Here is a 27107-nt window from a genome sequence, read left to right on the forward strand (position 1 = left end):
CTGACACATTGAGAAAAACATCTATTTAGATGCAATGCTTTGTTGTGGCAGTGTTGGTATGTGCCAGCTAATTTAATAGTGAATACCTATCTTCGTGCAATTAGGTGGTGCCATCCATCAGATTCTGAGATGGCATTTGTGTAGTTTAATAATGCATTGCAAACATCATATATTTAGACCCGTTAACCAATTAGTTATCCCCTGACTTCTGCGAGTGGATGCTAAAAAGCACCACTATTGATTATCCTGAATTCTAGCCAACTTTACAATAATAACACAACACAATTTCACATCAGGACAGTATCTCAAAGCACTTTACACAGCTGAGGGGGCGGGTAGAGGGTGGGGTAATGAGTTCAAGAGATGGGGAAAGAGGTAAGCTTCAAGGCAGGATTTGAAAAAGAATCAGAGGGGGTGAGTCAGAGAGATATGGCTTTATTTCCTTCGATTTCAGATCCTGGAGGCAGTATCTGATTGCAGCTTCACGGGATACAAACCAATATACTTCCCATCTCAATTTTCTATATGATGTCTTTGATGTAGAGTAAGGGCACGAAAACAAAGTGTGACAAAAGTAAATTCTACCTCCAGGGGGCTGAGGAAAGCTCATGTTGTATTTTGGCAATGCTTATAACATGCCCCAGCCTACTTTCATTATGTGAACCCAAGCAGACCAACAAATATTTGGAGAACTGTCAAACCAAGGAAGATCTCAAACTGTATTTACTCAAAACACCCCTTTGTCTAATTGTATTTGACCAGCGTACAGCAGGAGATTAAAAACAAACGCACAAATTGATATTGTCTTCGTGTAACAGCATTTTGGATTTACTTCTCTGGATCCCTGCCGGGTCCACTAATTACTCTAAAAAATTGTAGACAACTAGTTCTTCTCAATTCACTCTAGTACAGGCATAAACTCCCAGCCACAACTATTTCTTTTAGCCAATATTACAAAGGGGATTTAAGTTAATGTTTGGTTTTACCAGCACCATGTGCAATTGTGATTCCACCTTCGCAAGGCCTTCGCAATCACTCTGTCTGGTCCCCTCCTTAGCCTCCTTCAAGTCCCGCCTCAAAATCCTCCTCTTCGACCATGCCATCGGCCACCCCCCCTTCCCATCCCCTCCCTTCTCCCCCCTGACCCCAACTCGGGTCTGAAGTGCTGTACAATGTCCAGAGCCTTGGGACGTCCTCCCGACGTGAAAAGCACTATACAAATGTAAGATTGTTGTTGTTATAGACATAACAAAACTTCTAGATATTTCTGGTATTCGGTTATGGTTCTTGTTGACATTTGATGGAAAGATGTCTCAACATACATCTAATGGCAAGTTTTAAAAAAAAAGTGAATGTTATTACTGACCACTAGTGGCTCAATGGTGAGTCAACCTTGGTAACCCTTAGAATTCCATTGGTATAATAATAATAAATAATAATCATAACAATAATGTTCTTTGCATATCAAATGTAACAATGTGATAAGGCAGTATTTCACAGGATTTACTATAGAGTGTAGTGACTGGATGCTTTGTAGGGGAGCGGACAACCAATTAACCCACAGCAGTGATCCACAAAAAAACCATGAAGTGAATGACCAATTGTTAGCCAGTGCATGGCTACACATCAGGACATGATCCTCTTTGGTAGCTGTTGATATTCACACATTCCTCCCTCTTACTTCTCACTTTGAGATTCAGTTTCCTGGTTGGATCAATTATGTTGCTCCGTCAACCAGTAATCATTTACCTGGCAAATTTTCATGGAGTCCTGTAGTTCAGTGGTTAGGGTACTCTCCTTGCAAGCGAGACATTTGTGTTCAATTCCACGCAGGACGAAACCTTGGGCAAGTTAATTTACTCCACACGCCTAATAATAATCCCTCCAAAACAAAACAATAATAAATTGGTCATTTTCAATCCACAATTGTTTGTGGGACACTGGTGTGCACAATTGGCTGCCGCATTTCGCCCACAAATATACAGTCAATTCACTTTACAGCATATTCTGTGAAGCGCTTTGAGACATCTAGAAGATGTGAAAAGCCCTATATCAAATGCAAGGATTATCATTATTATTACCTGTTCACTGGCTACAAAACTAACTGGGTGATTTTAAAAAAAGAACTTCCCAATTGCCCAAATAAATGAACGAGAGGTAAAAGAAAGACAATCATCCGATTTAAAGTTAGGAGTGGGCTTAAAACAAAGGTTGGATTAGACAGTAAATAGTAGAATTGAAAGAAAAAGACTTTTAAAAATTGGAAAAGAGAAAATATCAGGAGATAAGTGACAACTGAACAAGCACTGGTGAACTGTATATAAAGTTTTTTACTTTTCATTAAAGTAGCATGCCCTGCTTAAATGGAAGTTGTTTTGTTGTAATAAAGCCTTGGTATAAGCAACTGGCTCAAAGAGAGTAGGAGTTCCTGTACACATGTCGAAGGTTAAGGCACAGCAGCCATCCAGTCTGCTTGTGGCCATGTCAATATTACATTGCTAACAAACCTGACAGCCAAGCTGACACCTAATGCCTAACACATCTACGTATTTTGTGAAAACGGTGTGTTTTTGTATTCATCAGTATTAATTTGTATTTTTTTCAAGCATTGTCTTTTCTGCGCAGGTCTATCAAAGCTGATGGAAGCTGAAGTGTCTGTAAACCAGCTGTCCAAGGAGCTTGTGGTCAAGGAACAGGTCTTGGCTGTTGCTTCCGAAAAGGCTGATGGAGTTCTGCAGGAAGTAACAATAAAAGCGCAGGCGGCTGAAAAAGTTAAAATGCAGGTGCAAAAGGTGAAGGACAAAGCTCAGGCCATCGTGGAAGAAATTGAAGCTGACAAAACAGTAGCAGAAACAAAACTGGAGGCAGCAAAACCTGCTTTAGAAGAGGCAGAAGCAGCTTTACAGGTTGGCAACCCAACAGTCCTGTAGAACCACATTTCAATCCAAAGAGTTGGTGAAATACCCATAATATTGCTAATTTTTGACCAAAAGGTTATGAATTTAAATTGCTGCTTAACACATGTGGTGTCACTATGATGTTTTTATGATCCACTTTCTTTCTCAATTCCCATATCTCAATGAGCAGAATGCTTTGATGCCATTAATCCTGTTGAGTCTTTTTTTTTTGCCTGTGGAACAATCCCACGCTGGTTCTCCTATCCCTGTTTTTTATTTACTTGTCATGAAGGGTCAAGGTCATATGATCATTCTTGGGTGTCCATCTCAGTTGTGAAATATTTATACCACTCCTTTTGGAAGGACGTTGCATGGGAGACCATATTTTGCTCCCTTTGAGAGCATGTTCTACAAATGTACTGCTCTGTGGAGGGGAAAAAAGTAATCCTTTTCTGTTCTAGGATCTGATTTAAGGCTTACCTGATTTTACAGTGAAAAGCTTTCTGATGATTTGCCAGTCTTCTCTTTTCCATGGTCTTGAAGATAGGGAAATGGTCCTTCAATTAGTTCAGATTTTATAAACCACATGAAATAATCAAATATTTATATATCCACTATTTCCACATCATTGCCAATATTTTCTCCAAACCGGATTGTTTTGGTCACACACCAATTGCACCTTTGCATTCTTATACTGGGCAACAAAGAGATCTACTCATTGTCATGTGAACGGTAACTGCCCTGTCAGATCTTTGCCAACATACAAAATAGCCGAGAAACTTTACAAACTTAAAATTAATATAGTTAATGTTGTAGCAGTTGTATTTCTGCTGCAGCCTCTGTGGAGCTCTGGCAGATCTAATGCTGTTTGTCAAAACTTGGATCGTACTCTGATGTGATGTATTAAAGCGGTCGAATAATAAGAGTCAAGGGAAAAGAATAATTTTGCATTGAATATTTTTTTCAAGCTCAGACTGAATTCTATTCTATGATTGCAAAGGTTCCACTGCAGACAAAGTATTTAATGTCCAATGCTTTCTAAAATAGTAATCTCACCCCCTTAAAACCTTATAATGGCAATCAAAATACTTTTGACCCCACAGTATTGCACTTTCCTAATAAAAAACTAAAGGTCTGACTAAGTAGGCTCTCACTTTGTGGAAATACAGTAGAAGTCTTTCATAATGTACTTTGCTGTTATGTGAGTTCTTGCTTCTAGTGTAATTCGGGATAGAGGGAAAATACACAAATTAATAATCAAGTTATATTTTATAAAATACGATGAACTTCTCTAAACTATTCAGAATAATTCACCCCCTTTCCATGTGACGGTGATATTCACAGAGTTCTCAGTCCGGTTTGGATGCTCTTAAGTATGGTGATGGGTTTCAGCACGTGTCAGACATCCGTCTGACCACCAATATCAGAATTTTTTCATTGTTTCAGTTGGCTACAATGCAGAATGCTCCCTGCAGCACAGCCTCAAAGAGATTCTTTATGGTGTTGGGTGATGTTCTAGTCTTTCATTTTCTCAGTGCACTAACTCTGTTTTCCTAGGTTGAAAATGTAATTATTATTGCAAAATATTTGCCCACTGCTTTGTATCAGAGTGAGATCATCAAAGCTCATTTTAACTGACCTTTGGTAGTCACGCCTGAGAGGAAACCTTCATCTCTTTTCACAGAGATAACTTCAAAGCTGGATCTCCAGAGCTGAATACAATGTTTTCAATTTCTCAAATACACAGCCTGTTGCATCCACTGAAACCTCTTGTATTGAAATCTTGTTTGCCAAGACAAAGTAACACTGCATTAGGATTTTCATGGGTGGAAGCCGATAGAGCATTACTGATTAAGTTTGAAACTGAAAAAAATATATAAATTAAAATTCTACAACAGTCTATGTCCTGGTCTTGTAACATTCACTAAACACTTAGTGCAACCTCCAACCAGTGTTAGGACTGAAACTCACCTGATTCCCTTGATTTGGTTATGATATAAAATAGACTAGCTACATGCATCCTGAAGTTAATTGGTTTTATGAAACTGTTTCCTGGAGCTGAAAATAAGATTTAAAATAATTAATTAAGAAATTGAGTTAATTCAGAGAGAAAGAATAAGTGTTGTTTGACTGGAGGTGCTAATTATTATTGACCTATGAGGAACAATTACAGTATTCTTTATGGGGCAAACCATGAAAGATTAGCACTCTGAAATTTTATATATATATGTATGTATATATCAATGTATTTATGCAGTATAACAGGAATGTTATCTGTTACATGGCAATTCAATCAGTAGGTTATTTCAAGTTCTGTTGAACTGCAATGCAATTGTAATCATTTCACTTAAACGCGAAAGAATCTATCACGACTTCCTGTGATATTCTGTGAGTAAGGAGGATTCAAATTGACTAGAAATTATGTTTAAAAAGTACTATTGATACAGTGGTTTACTCATGTTATTGTATCTCCAGTTGCTGTGTATCAGAGCTGCTGTGGTGACTCAGTAGGTTCACTCAAAGCAAAGCCAATTTTAAAGACACAATAAAAAGAAATTCTCCCCTTTGCACTATAATGGAGATGCTGTACATTTATCCAGGTGTTACTGAGGAGTAACGACTTGGTAAAACCTCTGCATGGAACTCTTAGAAAGATGTGATATTCTGAAGATACAACATGATAGATTTAAACATACTCTTATTCACTTTGTTTATTGAACTCAAGCTACATTCTGTTCACTCAACTGTTGCTGCCTTAATCATTTTCTTTCCTCAGAAAGTTCAAATAACTATTTTTTTCTCTGCCAAGAAGATTAATAATCTTTGCATCATTTTAAAATGATCCTTGTATGAATAATTTCAAAGAATAACAAGATAAGATCCTCAAGTTATGTGTGGCCATAGTCTATTTTGGAACACGGAGAGAATTATTAACCATTGCTATGGTTGTTTTTAATTGCTAAAGTTAATATATTTTGCAATGCTTGTTTTTTATCCATCAACTGTCAACTTTTAATTTTCCAGTATGTGTGGAGTACTTTGATTTGAGACGATTAATTATTAAAAAATAATGTGGAGCTGTTATTCAAAAAAATTTTGGTCACTCAATCCACGTTTCTGGGACACTGCTTGGCACAGTTGGCTGCCACATTTCTCCTACAAAATATGCAGTCAATTCATTATATGTTCATAGTATATTCTGTGAAGTGCTTTGAGGAGCCTCAAAGATGTGATAAGACGCTATATCAAATGCAAGGATTATTAATAGTATTATTAAGGGAGGGTAGGTAAAGACACCAGAGAACATTTTACAGACACGGAAGTAAGGGGTTCACAATCTGTGAGGAGTTAACTGATCTCACCTGGAGTAGCAGTTAAGGCATTACAGATACTCTCAACACCACTCGATTTGAGTGGGGGAAAAAAAATCAACCACTGTTACCACTTCCATAAGATTCAGATAACCCTGCTGGTAAGTGATGGGTTTGCTATACTAACTGCATTCAGTTTACACTCACATTTTCAGCATCACCAAGTATTAACTCTGCTAGTGGAAGCAATGATTCCAATTTGCCATCTGAATGAGCAGAAATGATCCATTTGACCAATGTAAATAATGCGACTAATTGTGCTGGTGGAGATAAGGGCTGTAAATAACATTGCAGTGCAGACACAGGCTATCATAGCTTGAGCAAAACTAAGCGTTATGTACAGTATTTATTTCACAGGGTAGAAACATTAAACATTTATGTTTTGTCTTTGAAATGTCATTAATCACAAAGGTCATCAAAAAGAATAGGCCAATAATGGTGTTGAAAAAGTTTAACAAGTATTTAAAAGTTAACAGACCTATGGCCGACTGTTACTAATATTATTAATATTGAGTTGAAGGGATTACAGGAGTTAAACAGCACAGCAGGAAGCATGTTTAAACATTGATTGGCTTATTATTCAGTTGGGGTGTGGATCCTGACATTTACCTACTGAAGAAAAATTAAGAATGTACGTGTTTTGCTTCATCGGCAAATGACCATTTTAACTGTGCTTTTAGGCATCTTTCCCCTCCTCACCCCACTCAGCTCCCACCCTCAGCTTCAGTGCCCAGCTAGGATTGCCAAAGCGCATTGGGGTGTCCTCCAGATGTGAAAGGTCCTACATATATATATTATATATATTATTATATATATATCTGTGGTATATAATACATATGTGTGAATTGTTTTGCATTGGCACTTGGCTGAGGTGGAGGAAACAAAATGGCTGACTTCCAGGTTGTTGTTGACATAATTTCCTGAGTGCTGCACAATACACAGGAAATGAAGTTGGTAACAATACAATATAATTTACACTTCTACCACCTTTCACTTTGGAGGATGCTCCAAAAGCTTGACAATTTTTAGCAGGTGGGAAACTGCTGTGTGTACAGTGAATGCAGAAATGCTGACCAGTAATGGATTTTTATTGGATCCCAACTATCACCTCTATTGCTGCTGATACCCACTGTAGTACCAGCACAACACTGTTAAAGTTTGTTTTAAATATGCATATCAATAATAATTAAAATCTTGTATGTATTCAGTTATGATACACTGGCTCCATAACTACCTGCAGTAAAACAGCTAGCTTCAGTTTGTAGCACTCACTGCTAAATCAGAACGTTGTGGGTTCAAGCCCAGTGTTGGAGACTCAAGCTTGTAGTCCAGGTTTGCCTACAAAAACATACGTATTACACTTTACAGAAAACTCAGTGAAAAGCTATTAGGAATAGAAATCAAGTACAGTAATAATCGTTCTAAATGAAATTGATACCAGTGTCTACATGCATTTTAATTTAGGATTAAAACATTCTCACTACAGGTGCTAAATCTAATTATTTTGAACTGTTTACAGACCATCAAACCAGCTGATATCGCCACGGTGCGTAAGTTAGGCAAACCACCCCACTTGATAATGCGAATCATGGACTGTGTGCTGCTTCTGTTCCAAAGAAAAGTAGACCCTGTGACTTTGGATCCAGACCGGCCTTGTGTCAAGCCATCGTGGACTGAGGCTTTAAAGCTGATGAATAACTCTGGATTTCTTAGCATGTTGTTGACTTTCCCCAAGGTAGTGTGTGTGTTTATTGTGGGTATGTTTTTACTAAATGTTCTTTAATTGTATACAATCCTAATTTGCATTCATTTATTTGGAATTCGTTTTTTCTTTTCCTCTTGCTTCTTTCTTTAAGGTAGATTCCCTGCAACACACATCACTATTAGTCATACTGTGAGACTAGTTTGCCTTATAATTTAAGATTACACACATCACCCTCCTCCCAATGCTGCTGAAATACTCATTCCTGTCTTCACCACATCCTGCTTAGGCTTTTCCAACGCACTGCTCTCCCCAGCTACACCACTCACAAGATGCAATTTATCTAAAACTGCACCACCTTCATCTGCGCCAAACTCCACACACCCATGACCTCAGTTCTCACCAATTTAATGGTGGAGTCCCGTAGGATAGTGGTTAGAGCCCTCACCTCGCAAGCAAGAGGATCCGGGTTCAATTTCCGTTGAAACCTTAGACAAGTTTCCTTCCTGCACACTCCTCTGTTTACCTAGTAGAAAGTAGGAACCAAGTTGTTAGTCGATTGGCGAGTTATTTTTGTGGGGTAATAATACCTCCCCCTTTGTGGAACACTGCTTTGCACAATTGGCTGCCATGTTTTGCCAACAAAATATACAGTAAATTCACTATTGTGTGAAGCGCTTTGAGACGTCTCGATGCAATAAAGCGCTATATCAAATGCAAGGATTATTGCATTTGATATAGCTCTTTATGGGAGGGGGGTGTTGCAATGTCAAAGATACAAACCTTCAAATGAGACATTAAACATAGGTCCTGGCAATCTGTTCAGGTGGTCGTTTCACAAGAACGTATTAGCACCATTCAAAAAGAGAAATGAATTTCTCCCAGTGTCCTGGCCAACAATTCTACAGGTAAAATTCATCATTCGCCACTGTTAAGCGCTCTGGGAGTCAGACTCCGCCACTATTAAGCGCTCTGGGACACTACCTGGTGTGAAGGGCGCTATATAAATGCAAGTTGTTGTTGTATCATTCACTTCATGGCTGTTTGTGGCATATTGCTGGGTGCAAATTGGCTGTCTCATTCCCCTACAAAGATACAGAGTCATTACAAAAACTTGTGAAACGCTTTGAGACATGTACCATTTTCAAAGCCTGCCTCAAGAATTAGCTCTTTGACAGTATTTTTGGTTCTCTCTCTCCCCCCCCACCACCCTCACCCCCACCTTCTTCAGCTCTCATTCCTAGCCAGCAATGTGTAGTGCTTTGAAACAGCTTCTCGAGATGAAAGGCAGTGTTTATCAATAAAAATTGTATTGTATCCACTCTGCCATCAAATTTACCTTATCTTGTTTGATGTGCAGGATACAATCACTGCAGAAGTTGTGGATCTGCTTCAGCCTTATATGGATATGGAGGACTACAATCTTGAAACTACCAAGAAAGTGTGTGGGAATGTCGCAGGTCTGTGCTCCTGGACCCTAGCCATGGCAAGCTTCTTCGATATTAATAAGGAAGTGCTTCCACTTAAGGTGAGGTATACCCATTGCACCACTGGTGGTCCTGCAGAATCACAGAGAGGGGATTATCAATTTTCCGAATAAGCAGGTTACTTACTATTTAGTGTTTGGACTAATTTCCTGATGTGCTTCCATAGAAGTCACAATAGCTTTTTAATTCTGTGGATGTTTTTTGCTTGTTCCAGCCTGTTTCTGATTGTCTGGTCTAGAACTGGAATGCTGCTGATGAGACAAATTCAGAATTATTCTTTACCATCACTCTTCTTATTCTTCCTCCCAGAATGTATAAAATTTAGTTAGATCATCAGTAATCCAGGCCATTATTAAGGGTTGACCAGGCAGTCTGCACCATTAATGAGACTTGAATGTGAAGTTAAGTCCTGAATACCTTGAGTAACAAAAACTAATGGGAAGGGTAGTGCTGGATGGCAAATACTGTGAAACTTACTGGTCTGTTAGGTTAGCATTCTTCATTGCTTGCCAGCAGAATGTAGAAAGAAACAAACAGGATAGATTTGACTTCCATGCATGTATTTCTAAATAGGCAAACCTGACTCTGCAAGAGGCCCGGTTAATTGTTGCTCAAGGTGAGCTGAACAATGCCCAAGCACAGCTGGATGAGAAGCAGCAAGAGCTGGATGAAGTGCAGGCGATGTATGATGCTGCCATGACAGAAAAACAAGCATTACTTGATGATGCAGAGGCCTGTCGTAGGAAAATGGACAATGCCACTGCTCTCATTGATGGACTGGGTGGTGAGAAGGTAAAAGAATATGAATTTGTCATAAACCATAATATGCAGTATTGCTTCTCAGTAAAAATAGTTTTTCAAGGTTACTTCATTCGATGAAGATTGTTGAATCTGCATTGATAATTTATATATTAAAGTATTGTACAACTCTTGATTCAATTATAAATGGATTTACCATCATGATTGCAGAATAGAATGTTTTCCAGAGTTCTCATCCAGTGATAGAATTACACAGTCTCTAGTCAGCGACTGGTTGCATGAGTTAAATATTATTCAGAAATGCTTTGGTTGAAAAAAAAATCCTTTTATTCCTCATTAAAATCCTGCTTGGTGGCCATAATAAGATCAAAATGAAATAGCAAGGCCTTCTCACATATTTTTCTTTGAATCTTGTGAATGAATCATAATTTCCGGCCTTTCAATTCACATGACTGCTTTTTGTTTTAGCAATTTCTTTTCGATTAAGAAGAAATAATTTCTTTCAAAAGGCCAAGAGAGAATTGGAAAGGGATATATAGTCGCAGCAAATGAAAAACACAACCCCTTCCCAAATCCTTTCAATATTACAACGATAAGAGGGTAGTCAAGGAAGGTGTTAGTATCCTGAGGAATTCAAATGGGGTTGAAAAAGAGAATGATAGGCCAATTGCAAACATATTAAATAACCACTTTCTGGAGTTTTTTTTTACCAGGGAGAACACTACAAACATGCCTCCCAATAGCCAGCAAACATTGTTTGAATTCCAGGACTCAAATAGAAAGAAGGCTGAGATTCTGGATAGGCTCAAAGGGGTGAAAACTAACAAATCTCATAAGAAAGTTAAACTCCAGGCAGGAGATTTGTGTAGCACTGATAGACATGAGGAAGTCAATCAGGACTGGAGAGGTTCCAACAGACTAGAAGCAAGCAAATGTTGCTCCCATTTTCAAGAAGACCAACAAAACTAAACCTGTCAACTGTAGACCCATTAGCCTGACCTTAATAATAGGAAAAACTTATGGAGTCAATCATCACAAAGGAAATGGAAGACTACCTATATAAAATAAAACCTAATAATTGACATGGGTTCAGAACCGAGTTGTCTGACCAGTCTCAAAGACTTTTTTTTAGACGGGGACAGCCCAAATTAACTGGAAATCTATATGATGTAGAGCAGGCATGTAGAACACTAGCATATGCTGGGTTTCCACATTTCGCACCTATCCAACCGGGCCTGAAACGGAATTGTTTTTCAAAAAAACTCGACTAATTTAAAAAGCAGCTTGATGCAGTGATCAGGGAAAAACGGGTGGATATAGTGGAGAGATGAAATCAGATGGGCTGAGTGGTCTTTTCAACAACAACAACAAATCACATTCATATAGCACCCTTCACGCAGGACAACATTCTTGGAGCGTTTGACAGTGGCGGAGCATGACGCCGAGCCGGGGGGAGGGGGAGGTGACCGTAGGCATGGACCAAGATGAGGGTCTTCAGACGCGACCTGAAGATGGGGAAGGATTGGGCAAGGCGGAGGCATTGAGGGAGAGAGTTCCAGGGTTTCGGGGCTGAAAGCAGCCACTGATGGTGAAACTGAGGGCACGAAGAACAAGCAGGAAGATGGTGTCAGGGCATGAAGTGATTTGAAAACGAGGGTGAGGATCTTGAAATCGATCAGTTCGCTGATAGGGAGCCAGTGGAGCCTGGCGAGAACTGGTGTGATGGGGTTATGGAGTTTAGTGAGGGTGAGTATGTGGGTGGCAGAGTTTTGGATTAACTGGATTTTGTGGATTGTGAAGCTTGGGAGATCAGCAAAGAGGGCATTTGAGTAGTGCTTCATCCAGATCAATCTTGTGAGGGATATTAATCCTCGCCCATCTTGTTCATGACAAAAACCTTTTGATTGTTTTCAAACAGCTCTGGGTATAATATCCTTACCATAGGATTGTTTCACCTCTCTTGATCTTAAATGCTTCATTCTACCAGTGGAGACCAGGAATGAAATGAAGTTCTGATCAGGGGATTTTGTCTTAATGGCAATAGTTGTTATGGACACAAAATCCCATGAGGCTATTACAATGGAATTCTCTTGCGCAGTGGTCTATAAAGTGCTATTTTTGGCCTGTCGAGATTGACCAAAATACAACCATTGCCCTAAATTGGTAGTTTCAAGACAAATGTTCTAAACAGATAATAGCTTCAAGACAAATGTGCTAAGCAGAGTGTTATTGAAAGGACTGCTTCTGTCTCTTACTTTGACAACTGACACTTTTCTCATCAGCTGGAATGACTGCATTCAGAGTATTATTGATCCAAGGTGTATGGATGCTTTCAAATGCCACTTGGTACATACCAAGCTTTGATGCCTTAGTTAGCCTTGCTGTTTCTAAGGAATTAATAGTTGCTGATCAATAAGACTCTTGCCTGACAGCAATGAGATAAAAAAAGCAAAAAATGAGGGTCTTGTTCTTATTCTCTGTGCCTGAACTCAATTCACGTTTAATGTTATTACTGCCAACATCTCACTACCCTTTCTGCTCCATATATTCGGGACACCTAAAGACGGATTTTATGGCAACTTTTTACAACAAACCACTGTTGAGATTTTTCCTGCAAGAGTTAAATAAGTTGACCAGTTGCTTTAAATAACTTGTCACATTTCTAATTTTTACCTGGAGCTTGGAACCTCCAACCTTGTTGCTCCCAAGCTCAGAAATGACTCATTTGAACAGATGGTTTTGTTGGTTCTTACTTCTGTGACTTTGAAAATGTTTTTTGCCTAAAGAAAATGTTCATCCATTGAGTTTGTATTTTGGTACGACATTCCTAAAATCACATCCAAAGAATTGTTTTCTCAAGGATACACCTGTACTTAAGCTTACCCAGTTTTGATTTCTTTTTGAGAGCCGGTATTTTTTTTGATGTTTGACGATCTTTGGATTTATAAACAGTATAGACTGAACCAGAATATGCACCAATTTAAACAATTGTTTTATTTAATCCAAACCATTTTATTATCAATGAAGAAACCACAGGGTGAACCATTATGAATCAACATGTTAATTGGGTAGGAGAGTGAGGTGTGTACCACCCAGAGGTGTGCTGTAATTCAGGAAATCCACCCTTCAGATAAAATGTTCAACTGAGGTCCTGACTGCTTGTTCAGGTGGATGTGAAAAATTCTATGGCATTACATGTAAACAGAATGTAGTTTGCTCCCAGTGTCTCAACCAATAGCCTCACAAATAAAATTGGCAATTCACTTCATAGCTGTTTATGGGAAATTTACAGCACCTTGGGATGTCCTTCCAATGTGAAAGGTTTCTATTTAAATGTAATTTGTTGTTGTACTGTTCGCAGATTGGCTGTTGCATTTGCCTAAGACAAAATAGTCAGTCCACAAAACATTTTAGTGAATCCTCTGAAGCATTTTGAGATGGTTCTCTGTCTGTGAAAGTTACCATATCAAATGCGAGGTTTATTATTATCGGCAGGATATCATTTGGGTTCACTGTTACCTACGGCATTGTTAAGGAGTGGGAAAATCAGCTAAGGTTACTTTCCTGATTCCAGTCAGAGATTCCTGCCAGAAGGTTCACATTTGTGGACTTCAGATGAGGACAGGATTAAGTTCATTTGTAGTCCCATGATCAAATATTCTGCCAAAACTCACTGCTAAAGCTCACACATGAACAATGGTCATGGCCCTTGGGGGAGCTAACCAAGTTATTATTTTGTTGTAATTCATTTTCAGCCTATGCAGTTTTTTTAAAACTAGGAAAAGATCGCAAGGAGCTAAAAAAAGAAATAAACTAGAAGTGGGAATTCATTGCATTGTTCTATTATTGTTTTCTTTTTCAAAATCACAGATTCGCTGGACAGAGAGCAGCAAACTGTTCCAGAATCAGATTACTCGGTTAGTGGGTGATGTGTTATTGGCCACTGGGTTTCTTTCTTATTCTGGCCCATTTAACCAGGAATACAGGAACCTTCTGCTTCAGATGTGGAAGAAGGAGATGAGCAGCAATAAAATTCCATACAACGATGTAAGTCCATCTTCTGAAATGTATGTCTTTTACTTTCAATAGAAAAATATCTGCATTTCTTTAAAAATAAGCATATCATTTTAATGCGTTTGTGTGTACCTCATTTGTGTTCTGTTGGTGGAACGAATTAAGTTTTGAGTGAACAGTGTACATAATAAAGCTTTGCTTGCACATGAGGATTGAAAAAGAAACACTCCTCTTAAAAGTGGTAACGTGAAGGGTAATTTGAATTTAGGAATAGCCTTGTTGAGCCTGCTCCACCATTTTCTTAGATTATGCCTGATCTGAAACTCAACAAAATTTTTCTGAAATTATAATACCCCAATACCCTTACTCCACCCAAGAAAGCAAATTTCACAAACCCACAACTCTGAATAAATGCAGGTCTTCTTATTTCACTACTAACTAGCTCTAATTTTTAGGTAAGGCCTTTGTTTTCTATATCCTGCAGCCTTGGGAAATAATCTCCCTTATCCACCCTGTGAATTCCCTCTGCTATCTTGAGTACCTTGATCAGATCACCCCATAAAGTCTTTGTTTAAGAGAATCCATCCAGCCAATGTTTGCCCATTCAGAACTAAGCCCCTTCAATCACATTTGGGTGAATTTGTCATACACTCAAAGGTGGGTGTATCTTTTCTGAGGTGCAGTATCTAAAACTGCATATAGTACTCCAAATGAGGTATAACCAAGGCATTATACATCTGTAACATCACTGCTTTGTTTTAGGCTCCAGCTCTCTTGTGACAAAGGCCAACAACCCATTGGCATTTTTGACTGTGAACTTGTTAACTGATCTTTAATCATTTGTTTGCTTTTTATCTTCTCTGTTACTTTCAGCCCTTCCTACTCTGTTTTCATTTTCTCTTTCTTTAGATTTTGTGTTTGAGCTGTTTCTTTTCCTCCCACTTTTTTTCTTTTATTGCATTATTTTTTCATTGGAACCTTGGCAGATTGGATTGTTGAAAGCTACTAAAAAAACAAAACAGAGACATTAGGGAGCCAGGCGGAAGGGCATACAATTAGGCGATGAACGAAGAGACAGCCAGTAAGATAGATAATGAGGTGTGAACTGTTCAGAAACAGCTGGGTGAAGAGATAAGTGGAGAAATGGATGGAAATGATCAAGAGGACAGAGCAGCAGAAAATTGATTTTCCAGGCACTTTGGACACGGGGGAAATTTCCAGCTTTACTAGATTGTTGGTGGTATAAATGATAATTTGACGATGATAGAGTGAAATATGGGACTTTCTCTGTTGCTGAACATGAACAAATGTCCGCTTGTTGAAAAAGATGAAAGCAAATGGGTGAGTCCCTCATGTTTTATAATAAATATGGGTTTGAGACCTTTGAAGTCAATCTGCATGCAATGAACGATTCTATGATGATAAAACAACTGAAACTATTCATTGTAAAAGTTCAGCAGTTTGCATGACTTCTACCATCATAGATAGTGTCACCAGATTACTGTTCTGTTTAAACTGTGCGTGGGATTTCTGCATGAGTTTCTGGCTTACAAATTTCAAACTATTGAGAACAACCCAGCTTTAAAATTGTTTCTTTCCAATTCTACTTAATGGAGCTGTAAGAAGCAAAGCTATTTTGATTCATTGTTTAATGAAGCTGAACATATTTTGTGTTTTTAGTTATTTGGAATTGGCATATAATTAAATTGCTGTTCAATTAATTTCCATTTTGCTTGTTTGGATGTCTGCTGCTGCACGTCTTTCAAGGTGGCTTGGAGCAAATGCTAAATGTTAATTCTTGTATTAACATAGGTTATAACGTGTAATGGGAAACAAAACCCTGTGTAACTGCAACTCCTCATTAATATGCTCAGCTGAGGGGCAGTTTAATAGAAAGTCGCACACATATAGAATGAAATCCATTTACTATTTACCTGTTTGCAGCAATGTATTGCCTGTTCTCCGAAATGTTCAATTTCCTGATTCAGCGCAATTCAATGTAATACTGGACATCCACATATGTTACGAATGATTCTCTGTTTAATGCTCTGACACTTACAGGCAAATTGTAAACCTCCTGCCAGTAAATACATTGTACCCAACTGATGGCATTTCCAGACTTTTAATAGCTCATCCTTAAGCTTCAAAAACATATTTCTTTGAATGTGACTTTGATCAACATTTTTACATTTCTCATTTCCCTGCTCTGTATTCATTTTGTCATGTGTTTTTAGATATTCTTTAAAATAAAAGGCAATATATAAACATAAGTTGCTGTTGTAATAAAGATAATGTGTCCCTTCAATCGTCTAATAAAGAGGCCTTGTTCCTTCACATTTTGACTATAGACTGTAATACAACTGCCGCTTGGCTAGAAGTTTTGTGAAGTTTCAAGAAAGTTTCCTAAAGTCTACATAACATTTATACAGGTTTTAATGAACTGGGTAGAAATGTTAGAAACTGCTTCTGCTCTTAGAAGATTTTCTCATTCTTTAGTGGCATTTTTAATGGAGTCTTATTTTCTGCATTGTCCTGCATGAAACAAATTTTAAGCTTCAGAAAATGAGTTCCATTGTGCGTTCACTGTTTAGTGAACCAACTGCCCTTTCCTGTTTTCTCTACTAACTTCTAGTGAACGATGAATGTCTCTATGGATCTTGCTTTCAGCAGGGATGCAAGCGATTCCATCACGAGATCATAAGAGAGGTTTGGATGAAGAAGGCATTTTGGACCATTTAATCAATGGACCATTTGATTCTCGAAATCCTAGTTTACAATCTTCCCATCACAGCATCAAGCTGTTTCTTAAATGAAACCAGTATCTCTACCTTCCTGGTAGCTTTTTCATAGATTTATAGAATCCTATAGCCCAGAATTTTCCCCAACAAATTGCCCTTCCCAACTCTGAACCTGTGCCCTTTTGCTTTCATGGTGTAGTTGAAAACATTATTCCAGGTCGACATTTTCAGATCCATTTACGATCTTACATATTGTTTTTTGCTGCAACAAGAATTAAGATTGCAGTTTAAATATTTATTTTTATTCAAAAGTGCATTGATGGCATTGAAGAGATTGTTATACATAACATGGAGTTGTAACGGTGTTTGTTTTCTTTACCCTTCAGGATATCAATCTAATCAGTATGCTGGTTGACAATCCTACAATTGGTGAATGGAACCTCCAGGGACTTCCAAGTGATGACCTGTCAATACAGAATGGTATTATAGTAACCAAAGCATCTCGATACCCACTACTGATTGACCCACAAGGACAAGGCAAGATTTGGATCAAAAATAAAGAAAAAAACAATGAATTGCAGGTAATTTGTGGGAGGTGATTTGTTTATTATACCTGATTGATAAAACTAAATTCAAATTATAAATCTGAATCAATGCTGCTGATTTAATATGAAGAATGCTTCAATGCTTCAACAAAATCAATTATACAACATAATTTTTTCGAGTTCCATTTTAGAAATTGCACAAGCAACTGCAACAATTAATCTTGTGTGTAGCTCTAGGCCATTTTGTGCATATTTTATTCATATTGAAAACTGGAATGAAGCAACTAACCTTATTCAATCTGTTCAACAGTACCTTCAATTGTGACTTATATAACCTTTATTATATCATTTGCTCTCTCTATGACGCAAAAACCTCTGCTTCTCACATGTACAAACACAATCACTCACTTGGATACGCACAAATGGAAATTAATTTCCTTATTATCCTAGTCAAGTACAGTATTTGTTTCCACTGCAGAATGTTTAACCATGTTTCTGTGACACTGACTGTTTAATAACTTTCCTGAGCATGTGCCTTATATGAAATAAAATATTTAAAGACTTTTAAATATCCTTCAGTTAACAAAGGTACAAGGTTGAACTATTGTACTGCACAAGAAGGGAATTCCACATTGCATTGTTGTGTTCTCTTTCAAGGTTCAAGTCACCAGACAGACTCATACAATGAAATTCATGCGCTTTGTTCTCCATGTGCACTTATCAACCCACCTACTTGTTTGGCTCTTAGTAATGTGTCAAAGAAATTGACATAACTTTGAAGGATGACAGAAGAAAGCAGTTTATCTTAATGGGAAGCTCAGGTAGCCGCACACACAGAGAGGGCATTTTTCCACAGTGCTATGATCAGAATTATTCTTCAGATACTTCTTGAAGAAAATACTGTTGGGACAGGAGAGGAAATGAGACTTTTATCTCAGTCGTTGCTTCGGACTGTTTTAGCAGAGTTAATAGAATTGTCTTTTATTTGTGATTCTAGATAACATCCTTAAACCACAAGTACTTTAGGAGTCACCTGGAGGACAGTCTATCCTTGGGACATCCTCTGCTAATGGAAGATATAGGGGAGGAGTTGGATCCTGCTCTTGACAATGTGTTGGAAAAGAACTTTATTAAATCAGGATCAACTTATAAAGTAAGCTTAATTTTTAAATTAATACAAGTTGCTCACTCATTCAGATTGCGAAAGTTGATTGATTAAAATGCATCCCTAATGAATAAGGAAAATTAAATGTATAATAATCTTTGCATTTGATGAAGCGCCTTATGACATCTCAAAGGGCTTCACATAATTTATGTAAAGTGTAGTAACTGTGTATTTGTAGGCAAATTCAGCATCCAATTTGTGTATAGCAATGTCCCACAAACACCCAGTAATAATCCTTGCATTTTAAAATTTTCATAAAATACCTTGCATTTTGATATAGCGCCTCAACACATTGTCGACAAAGCGCTTCAGAGAAAATAATGTAAAGTGAATTGATTGTATATTTTGTGGGTGAGTAAGTGAATAACTAATTTTATCTGGGAATTGCTAGCCAGGACAGTGGGAGTAACTCCCTTCTCTTTTCAAATAGTGTGATTGGTTCTTTGCTGTCCACCTGAACAGGCCGATGGGACCTCAGATTAACGTCTCAGAGAAAAAAGTATGGCACTTCTGACAATGCAGTGCGCTCACAGCACTGCACTGGAATGTCAGCCCAGACAATGAGCTCAAAATCCCAATATGGGATTAAACTCACAAACTCTGTCTCAAAGACAAAACTGCTATCTACAGAGGAAGGCTGATGAATGATTTGACTGAATTAGCAAAGTATTGGTGTATTGTCATCCTAGATTTATCCACGTGGAATGGAGGAGGGTTCCATACAGAGCCCACTATTTTGTGAATCTGATATTAAAAAAACACATTTTCACAAGCACATTATAAAACAATGAATTAATCCAATTTCTGAATGTCATCCTGTTCAGGTATCATTAAAAATCCCATGTCAATCTTTGAAGAAGAGTAGGAAGTTTCTCCCAGTGTCCTGGCCAACAATCCCCCATTAATAATATTGGTCATTCACTTCATGGCTGTTTGTGGGACTTTGCTGAGTGCAAATCGTCTACCACATTCACTTAATGAATACAGTCACAACACCTTACAGTAATTACTGCAAAGCAGTTGAAATATCCTTCCAGCATGAAATGTTCCAATATCAAATGGAAATGCAAGAATTATAATAATGATAATAATCCTTGCATTTGATATAGCGGCTTATCACATCTTTGAGAAGTCTCAAAGCTCTTCACAGAATATACTGTAAAGTGAATTGACTGTACATTTTGTGATGAACCAGAAGTTGGCAGCCAATTGCACACAGCAGTGTCCCACAAACAGTTATGGATTGAATGACCAATTATTATTATTTTGGAACACCAAACAATTAGATTTATTTCGTGATTAGATTTATCAGAGAACATTATAAATTAGATTTTTAAATTTTAAATAAATGCAAACAACACAAACTTGTATTTATAGAACACCCTTCACAGAGGGTGGCGCCTTGGAGAAGAAATTAATGAACAAGAACAAATCAAAGAAATATTGCTATTATTTCTGAATTATTTGCTAGGTAAAAGTTGGTGACAAAGAGATTGACGTCATGTCAGGATTTACTTTGTACATAACTACCAAACTGGCCAATCCTGCCTACACACCTGAGATCAGTGCCAAGACTGCCATCATTGACTTCACTGTGACAATGAGAGGTCTGGAAGACCAACTTCTGGGCCGAGCCATCCTCACTGAGAAGCAGGTAAGTAATGTTACAACAGAAGAAGTCAAGAATCTGGACCCAAGACTTTGTGAACTAAGAATTAAGGATATTTTATATGTGTGTTTGTATCTTTATATAAATATATAATATATATGGACACACATATGTGGGCATTGAACAGAGGTTGTAGAACAAACATCAAATGAATAATGTTTCAGATGTCTCAGGATGATACTAGTTCAAGGTTGTGAGGAACAATTTTAGGACAGCGATAACAAGATCATCAAATTGATTTGGCCCATTTGATCTCATCCTGAATATTCAGCTTACCGTCCTCCTGTCACAGCATCAAGTTTTTGTTTAAAAGGAATCCGGTGACCTAGTCTCAATCATGCTTTCTCACAATTTGTTCCAGTCGTTAATTATTCTCTGACTATAGAAATACTTCCTGGTGTCTGTCCTGAAATTGCCCGTCGCAACTTTAAACCTGTGTCCTCTTGTTCTGGGGTACTGATGTATCTTAAAGTCTTATTTCAAGTCTTATATACCTGTATAAGATCCCTTCGTAGATGTCTCTTTTGAAGCCTGAAAGATCCTAGCTTGTTTTAACTATGTTCATAGTTCATTCCTCTAACATGAGGATCATCTTTGTTGCTTTTCTCTGCACTGCAACTGGAACCTGGAGAGCCCCTTGTGTTGCAGTGAGCAGAGCTGTATACAGTACTTTAGGTGTAGCCTAATCAGTGTACTACATATCTGGGGATCTGAACTCAACATGACCTGTTCTGCCTTTCCCCATCTCCGCAACATTGCCCGCCTCCACCACTACCTCTCCCCTCAGGCTGCGAGATGCTTATCCATGCTTTCATTACATCCAGACTTGACTATGCCAACTCCCTACTCACCGGTCTTCTCAAAGCTTCCCTCCACAAACTGCAGAATATTCAGAACTCTGCAGCTTGTGCCCTCTCACACACCAAGCTTTGTAAGCCTATCACCCTATCATCCTCGCTCGGCTTTATAGGCTTCCTATTTTCTAGAGGATCAAGTTCCAGATCCTTGTTCTCACTTTTAAAGTCCTCCATGATCTTGCTCCTCCCTACCTCTGTGACCTAAAACGTTACCAACTGCTCGGCAGGCACTGGGCTGCTCCATGTTCCCCGCCCTGCCTTCTCCATCATCTGTGGTCAGGCCTTCAGCCTTTCTGCCCCCACCCTCTGGAACTCCATCCCAGAGCCCCTCCATCTTGCTGCCTCCCTTGTCTACTTCAAGTCCCGTCTCAAGACATTCCTCTTTGACCATGCCTTTTTTCATCCTCCCACCTCCACCCGCCTTGCTCTCTATTCGTCTTGACTCCAACCCCCATCTCAGATGCAACCCCTTGACTGTCCAGGACCTTGGGACGTCTTCCCTGCATAAGAGGCACTATATAAATGCAATTTGCTGTTGTTTCGACTGTGCTTTCGATCACCCTGCTTCCCCCCTGCCCTCCACCCTCCCCAATCCCGACCCCCAGCTCGGGTCCGAACACTGACTGTCCAACGCCTTAGGACGACCTCCTGATGTGAAAAGCGATATACAAATTTAATTTTATTGTTGTTGTTTTGAAGAGACCAGAAAGCACAATATATAATACCCTGTAGCGTAAACTTACTTATAATTCAGTTGCACTGTGGATGCTACTTACTGCGTATGTGTGCAGCCAGCCTGCTCACTTCCTTTGCCCTGGCTGGCTTTAATTGCTAAAAATGTCTGATTTTTGTGTGATTTGGTTACATTCGCTGCACATGTGCAAAGCAGGACCTGACGTTGGTAGTGCCTGATGAACTATAAGTTGGCAACTTTTTATTTTTGTGCGGAAACCGTCAGCTGACTACATAGCTGAACAGTCAAACCTGCTATCACGCCTTGCTATAATGCAGGTTGAAAACATTATAATGGGGCTGCACTGTATTTCTTTACACAGCAGATAATGACCACCTAGAAGGGTGTTGAGAGTAAAATACTGGAGTCCTTAAAAAACAGCTTGGTGCTGTCATAGGGTTGGTATTCCAGAACTACAACATTTAATGACCTTAATCTGAACCTTGGGTGCGATCTTGTAAAACGTAACTTTTAGACTTCACAACAAAAGAAGCGTGTATGTAAAAAAAATATGCTAAATTCCTATTTACTCCTTTGATTCAGAAGAAGGTCTTGTAAATCTATTACAAAATAAAATAATCACAGGAGAATACTTATTGCTCAAGTTATCTTCTCTAATTGTTTCCTCTTGTCAATTTTGTTTGCTACAATAATTAAATACATTCCCAACATCTACCAATTCATCTGTGATGTAATTATATTTCAGCATTATCTATCATTTTGGATTACGCTGATTTAATTTGACAGAAGGAACACTTTCTGAAATTGTCTGGTATGGAGTGTGAGTTTTATTGAGTGCAAGTTTTATTTATTATGTGGAGCTGCTTTATTCCACAGGGATTTATAGATTAGGTGAATTTTGACACATTATTGTAAACCGATCCACTATAATGAATCAACTCTCCTACAGCACATATTGCTTATTACTTCCTCAACAATGGAAATACATTATAAAATGCCCTTTCTAAAGCAGTGTGTTTAAAAACAGATTGCTGGAATCATATGAATTGTCTCTTCCATCAGTCACATCATTTTGATACAGAAATCAACACAATAACTTCTCCTGCTCATTATTATACCTTATTTAAGATGGATCCGGCTTAATAGTCTGGATTTAACAATTGATTGTTGCAGGCACATTGAGTGGAGCTACTGTGATGTACATTTTAATAAAATATTATGCACGTAAACATGTCTTTACTCTGATGTTGCCTGGGTACGAGAAGTGTTTAGATCTAGAGTACCCCTCCCCACCCTTTTATGAATAGTCCCCAACACAGAAATAGCAAAAGCAGTTGACACTTAATTCTTTCAAAAAGGAACTAAATATCTAGTTGTTAACAGGCATGGATATCCCCAAGGATACCTGTGATTTGGGACAATCAGATAATGCATGTGACATAGTGTTTGTGCCTCTGTTTGCTTGATTTCCTTTGGAATTAGGGATCTATGCAGAGTTTTCCCTTAGGAAGTTGAGTAGATGGATTACAGTCCATGTTGGAATAGATTGTATGGCGGGCAAGTCTATTCGCCAAATGACCTTCCATGAGGTACTGGATTAAATACTGGTATATGAACACAAAGACACATTTAAAAAAAAAGCTACTGAAAAACAGAAACTCAACCTGACGTATATGTGTGATGACATTTATCTCAAGAATAGTGCAAGTAATTTGACTTTGAAAGCTCTGTTTAAACCGGGAGTTCTGAATTGTTGTACTAGTAATATGTTCTTGGCTGTGGTGCTGCACACTAGGAATTGGAAGCAGAGAGAGTGAAGCTGATGGAAGAGGTGACATCCAACAAACGGAGAATGAAGGAATTGGAAGATAACTTACTTTTCCGTCTTACCAGCACAGAAGGTTCTCTGGTGGAGGATGAGTCACTGATTGAAGTGCTCAAGGTCACTAAGATAACAGCTGAAGAGGTAATAATGAATAAGGGGAAAAAGAAGCTTTTCTTCTCCACTGATTATGACTGTTCAAAGAATTCCCCCTAAATCTTGATCTCATGAGAGGAAGAAATCACCTATGATTAGAAATGATGTAGCTGCAGAACCTACATGACTGTTATACTGCACTTAGAGTCAGGCGAGTTTCAAATAGATATAGTGATTGAGTGTCAGAGAATGGTCTGAATGGGGAGTTTTTTCTTTGTGCCCTCATCGTTTTGAAAGTTTAAAGGAATGAACCAATACATTTAATAGGCAGGTCCACTGTTAATGACAGACTAGCCTAACTGTCCTTGGGTGATTCTAGCTAGGCAAGCATCTGGAAGCTTGCCAGACAATGTTTGTAATGCCAAGCTATGTGTTTTTAGCTGGTTAAACCTCAGCAGTACTCCAATGACACTTTGGGGTCTCCCAGTCTTGCTGAGGTATGGTTCTTCAATCACTGATTATCCTAACCATAAACCAAGTACCTTTCATCAGTGTTTATTGTTTAGACTGCCACACAGAGCCCTATCACTTGATGTTCACTTTCTAATATGGTCTTGGATAGTGTTCAGAAGCCCGAACCTTAAATCATTATCTCATTTTATGGTTAAATTGGAAGTAGATTTTCTGCATTTTTTAATATGAATAACATGTTTCTATAATTCTGCACTAATTTATATTTCAAGACAATGTGTTAAGCATTAGGGCATGATGAATTTCCGGCCTTGGGAGCCTGCCCTATCGCAGTAAGGCCAATTGTAGCATTGTAACCGCTGACCTGCTGATATCAGCTCAGCCTGGCACCATAGCTTCAAATCCTTTGGCATATGTATGAAAATAGAAGTGAGCAATCAGTGGAATAACTGAATCCTCCAGATGGAAGCAGTTTGAATTAATAGGGTTGTCACAGAAAGCAATTTTGCAGAAAATGCATCACATTTTAGCAGTAAATAAATCCATAACAGCTTTATTTACAGTGTATCTCAGGATCAAAAGTGATGGCGCTTAGACTACACAGCAAACTCAACAAATTATATCCCGCTGTAAATTTTGCATTTCATAAATGCTGCCTTATAGTATGCATTATTTCTTATTTAAAGGACGGTGTTATTGTGGGGCAGTGAGTGTTTATAATGTACAGTTCCCTCTTTTTATCTTCCATCTAACTTTTAAAAATCCTGTGTACAGTACAATTGCAATTTTCATTTAGGAGGCACCTTTCATGTTGGGAGAATATCTCAAAAAGCACACATGTGAGAAGAGCATATTTCGCAAGGAGGTTCTTCCACAATCCTAAAGGTTTCTTCAAACCTTGAAGTGATTTTATAAACAGAGGTTGAAGATTTTTTTTAACTATTATGTCATCATATCACACATGTTTAGAATTTCATGGCCATCTATTCATAAGCATCCCTCCAAAGAATCTGAAACTTAAATAGATTTCCCTTGAAAACTGACAAATGGAGATTTTAATGCAGCAGATGCAGAGGAAGATGTATTGTTAGATGTGTGTTTAAAAGCTTAAAAGGTTTTCTTCCTTTCTCAGGTTAGTGAAAAACTGAACGTGGCTGCAGAAACAGAGGTGAAGATCAACACAGCTCGTGAAGAGTATCGCCCTGTTGCCTCCCGTGGCAGTATTCTTTACTTCCTTATAGTTGAAATGAGTCTAGTGAACATCATGTACCAGACCTCACTTCGACAGTTTCTGGGTATTTTTGACCTATCCATGGAAAAATCGGCAAAATCTCATATTACATCAAAACGAATCGCTAACATTATTGAATTCCTAACCTACGAAATTTTCAAATACACAGCCCGAGGGTTGTACGAGGATCACAAGTTCCTCTTCACATTGCTTATGACATTAAAGATTGACATGGAAGCCAAGAAGATTTCGCACAACGATTTCCAAACGTTGATTAAAGGTAATCTGCATTTACCAAAACTCTTTGCAGAGCATTTCAATAAAAGATACATTTGTCCTATCTTCTGGACAGAACTTGTTGTGGAAATCTCTCTACTCTTGATGGGAAAAGCTGAATTTTGCTTGCTTTATACCCAAGCACAGTGACAGAAATCATAGCTACTACATCCAGTATAAATTCCTGACTTCTCTGTTTTTTTCGTTGGCTACATTCACCCTAGCAGTTGGCTCCATGAAAATTATTTTCTTAACCAAGATGGTTATGATAACCTGTAGATGCTCTGTACCTGTAGATAGGTGCCAGTGCACCACCCACTTCATAGTTGTGTTTTGATGTTTTACAAAATGTAATTCTACTCTATGACAGTACAACGCATGAAACGCCAGAGTCATTTTGACTGGGGTCCTGCATAACACTGACACCTGAACAGTGAGTTCAGTTTTTTTGAGTTATGAATATTTATCTTAACCCAGAATTAGCAGTCTAAGCTTCTCTTTTACTTTTGTCCTTTAATCGTAATCGTATAATAAACCTTGCATTTTAGATAGTACCTATAAACACTGAAATGTCTTAGTTGCAGCACTATGCACATGCACAGTAAATATGAAAGTTGCAATACCATTTTTTACTGAGTTTTACTAAATTTACGCTGTATCTAGCCTGGAATGAAAATTTGTGCCTGCTCTGCACTGACTACCCTCATCTTTAATGAGGAAAAGATCCCACCTGCAGTTTTCAAATCTATTTAGCAACTGGCTATGTAGCTAAGGAATCATTCAAGAACTGCATTATTTTTTTGCAGACATGCAGAATTGTTTTGCATGGTATTTAGGGCTTTACTTTCTGGGTTTCTTTCCCACCTGAAATCATAGCGTACATGGGATAAAGGCACTTAGCTATAAGGAGAAGTAGGGTAAAATGGGTGATATTCCTTAGAACTGAGGAGAGTAAGAGATAATTTGATAAGAGATAAAGAGAAAAGTCTTTAAAATAATAAAACCAATTGAAGGTAGATAGAGTATGGTTTCCCCTATAGTAGGGAAATCCAGAACTCAGGGATATTTAGTTTCACCCAGAAAATATACAGTCAAATTCAACTTGCAGTTTATTCTGTGAAGCGCTTTGAGACTTCTCGAAGAAACGTCACTAGCAAATGCAAGGATTATTATAATAGGATCTTAAAATGAGAGTTTAGCTCATTAAAAGTAAAACCAAATAAGTTTTTCCACATAAATTGTTTGAATGTGGAATGTAGAATGCTATGGCACATACAAGAAAGCCATTCATGCAAAAATGGCTAAAGTTGTTT

At 38.2% G+C, this 27107-nt stretch overlaps 1 protein-coding gene across 1 annotated transcript in view; it reads left to right on the forward strand.

The window, feature by feature from the left end:
* Positions 1–27107, forward strand: part of dnah5l (dynein, axonemal, heavy chain 5 like) — a 157819-nt gene that overhangs the window by 98983 nt on the left and 31729 nt on the right. Inside the window, exons 58-67 of the mRNA XM_007897565.2 lie at positions 2626–2906; positions 7788–8003; positions 9331–9498; positions 10031–10249; positions 14087–14263; positions 17355–17549; positions 18511–18666; positions 20150–20332; positions 23694–23864; positions 25420–25798. Coding sequence (XP_007895756.2) covers positions 2626–2906; positions 7788–8003; positions 9331–9498; positions 10031–10249; positions 14087–14263; positions 17355–17549; positions 18511–18666; positions 20150–20332; positions 23694–23864; positions 25420–25798 — 2145 coding nt within the window. The remainder of the gene's footprint in view (positions 1–2625; positions 2907–7787; positions 8004–9330; positions 9499–10030; positions 10250–14086; positions 14264–17354; positions 17550–18510; positions 18667–20149; positions 20333–23693; positions 23865–25419; positions 25799–27107) is intronic.

Source organism: Callorhinchus milii, unplaced genomic scaffold, assembly GCF_018977255.1.
Source record: "Callorhinchus milii isolate IMCB2004 unplaced genomic scaffold, IMCB_Cmil_1.0 Scaffold2, whole genome shotgun sequence".
Taxonomy (NCBI): Eukaryota; Metazoa; Chordata; class Chondrichthyes; order Chimaeriformes; family Callorhinchidae; genus Callorhinchus; species Callorhinchus milii.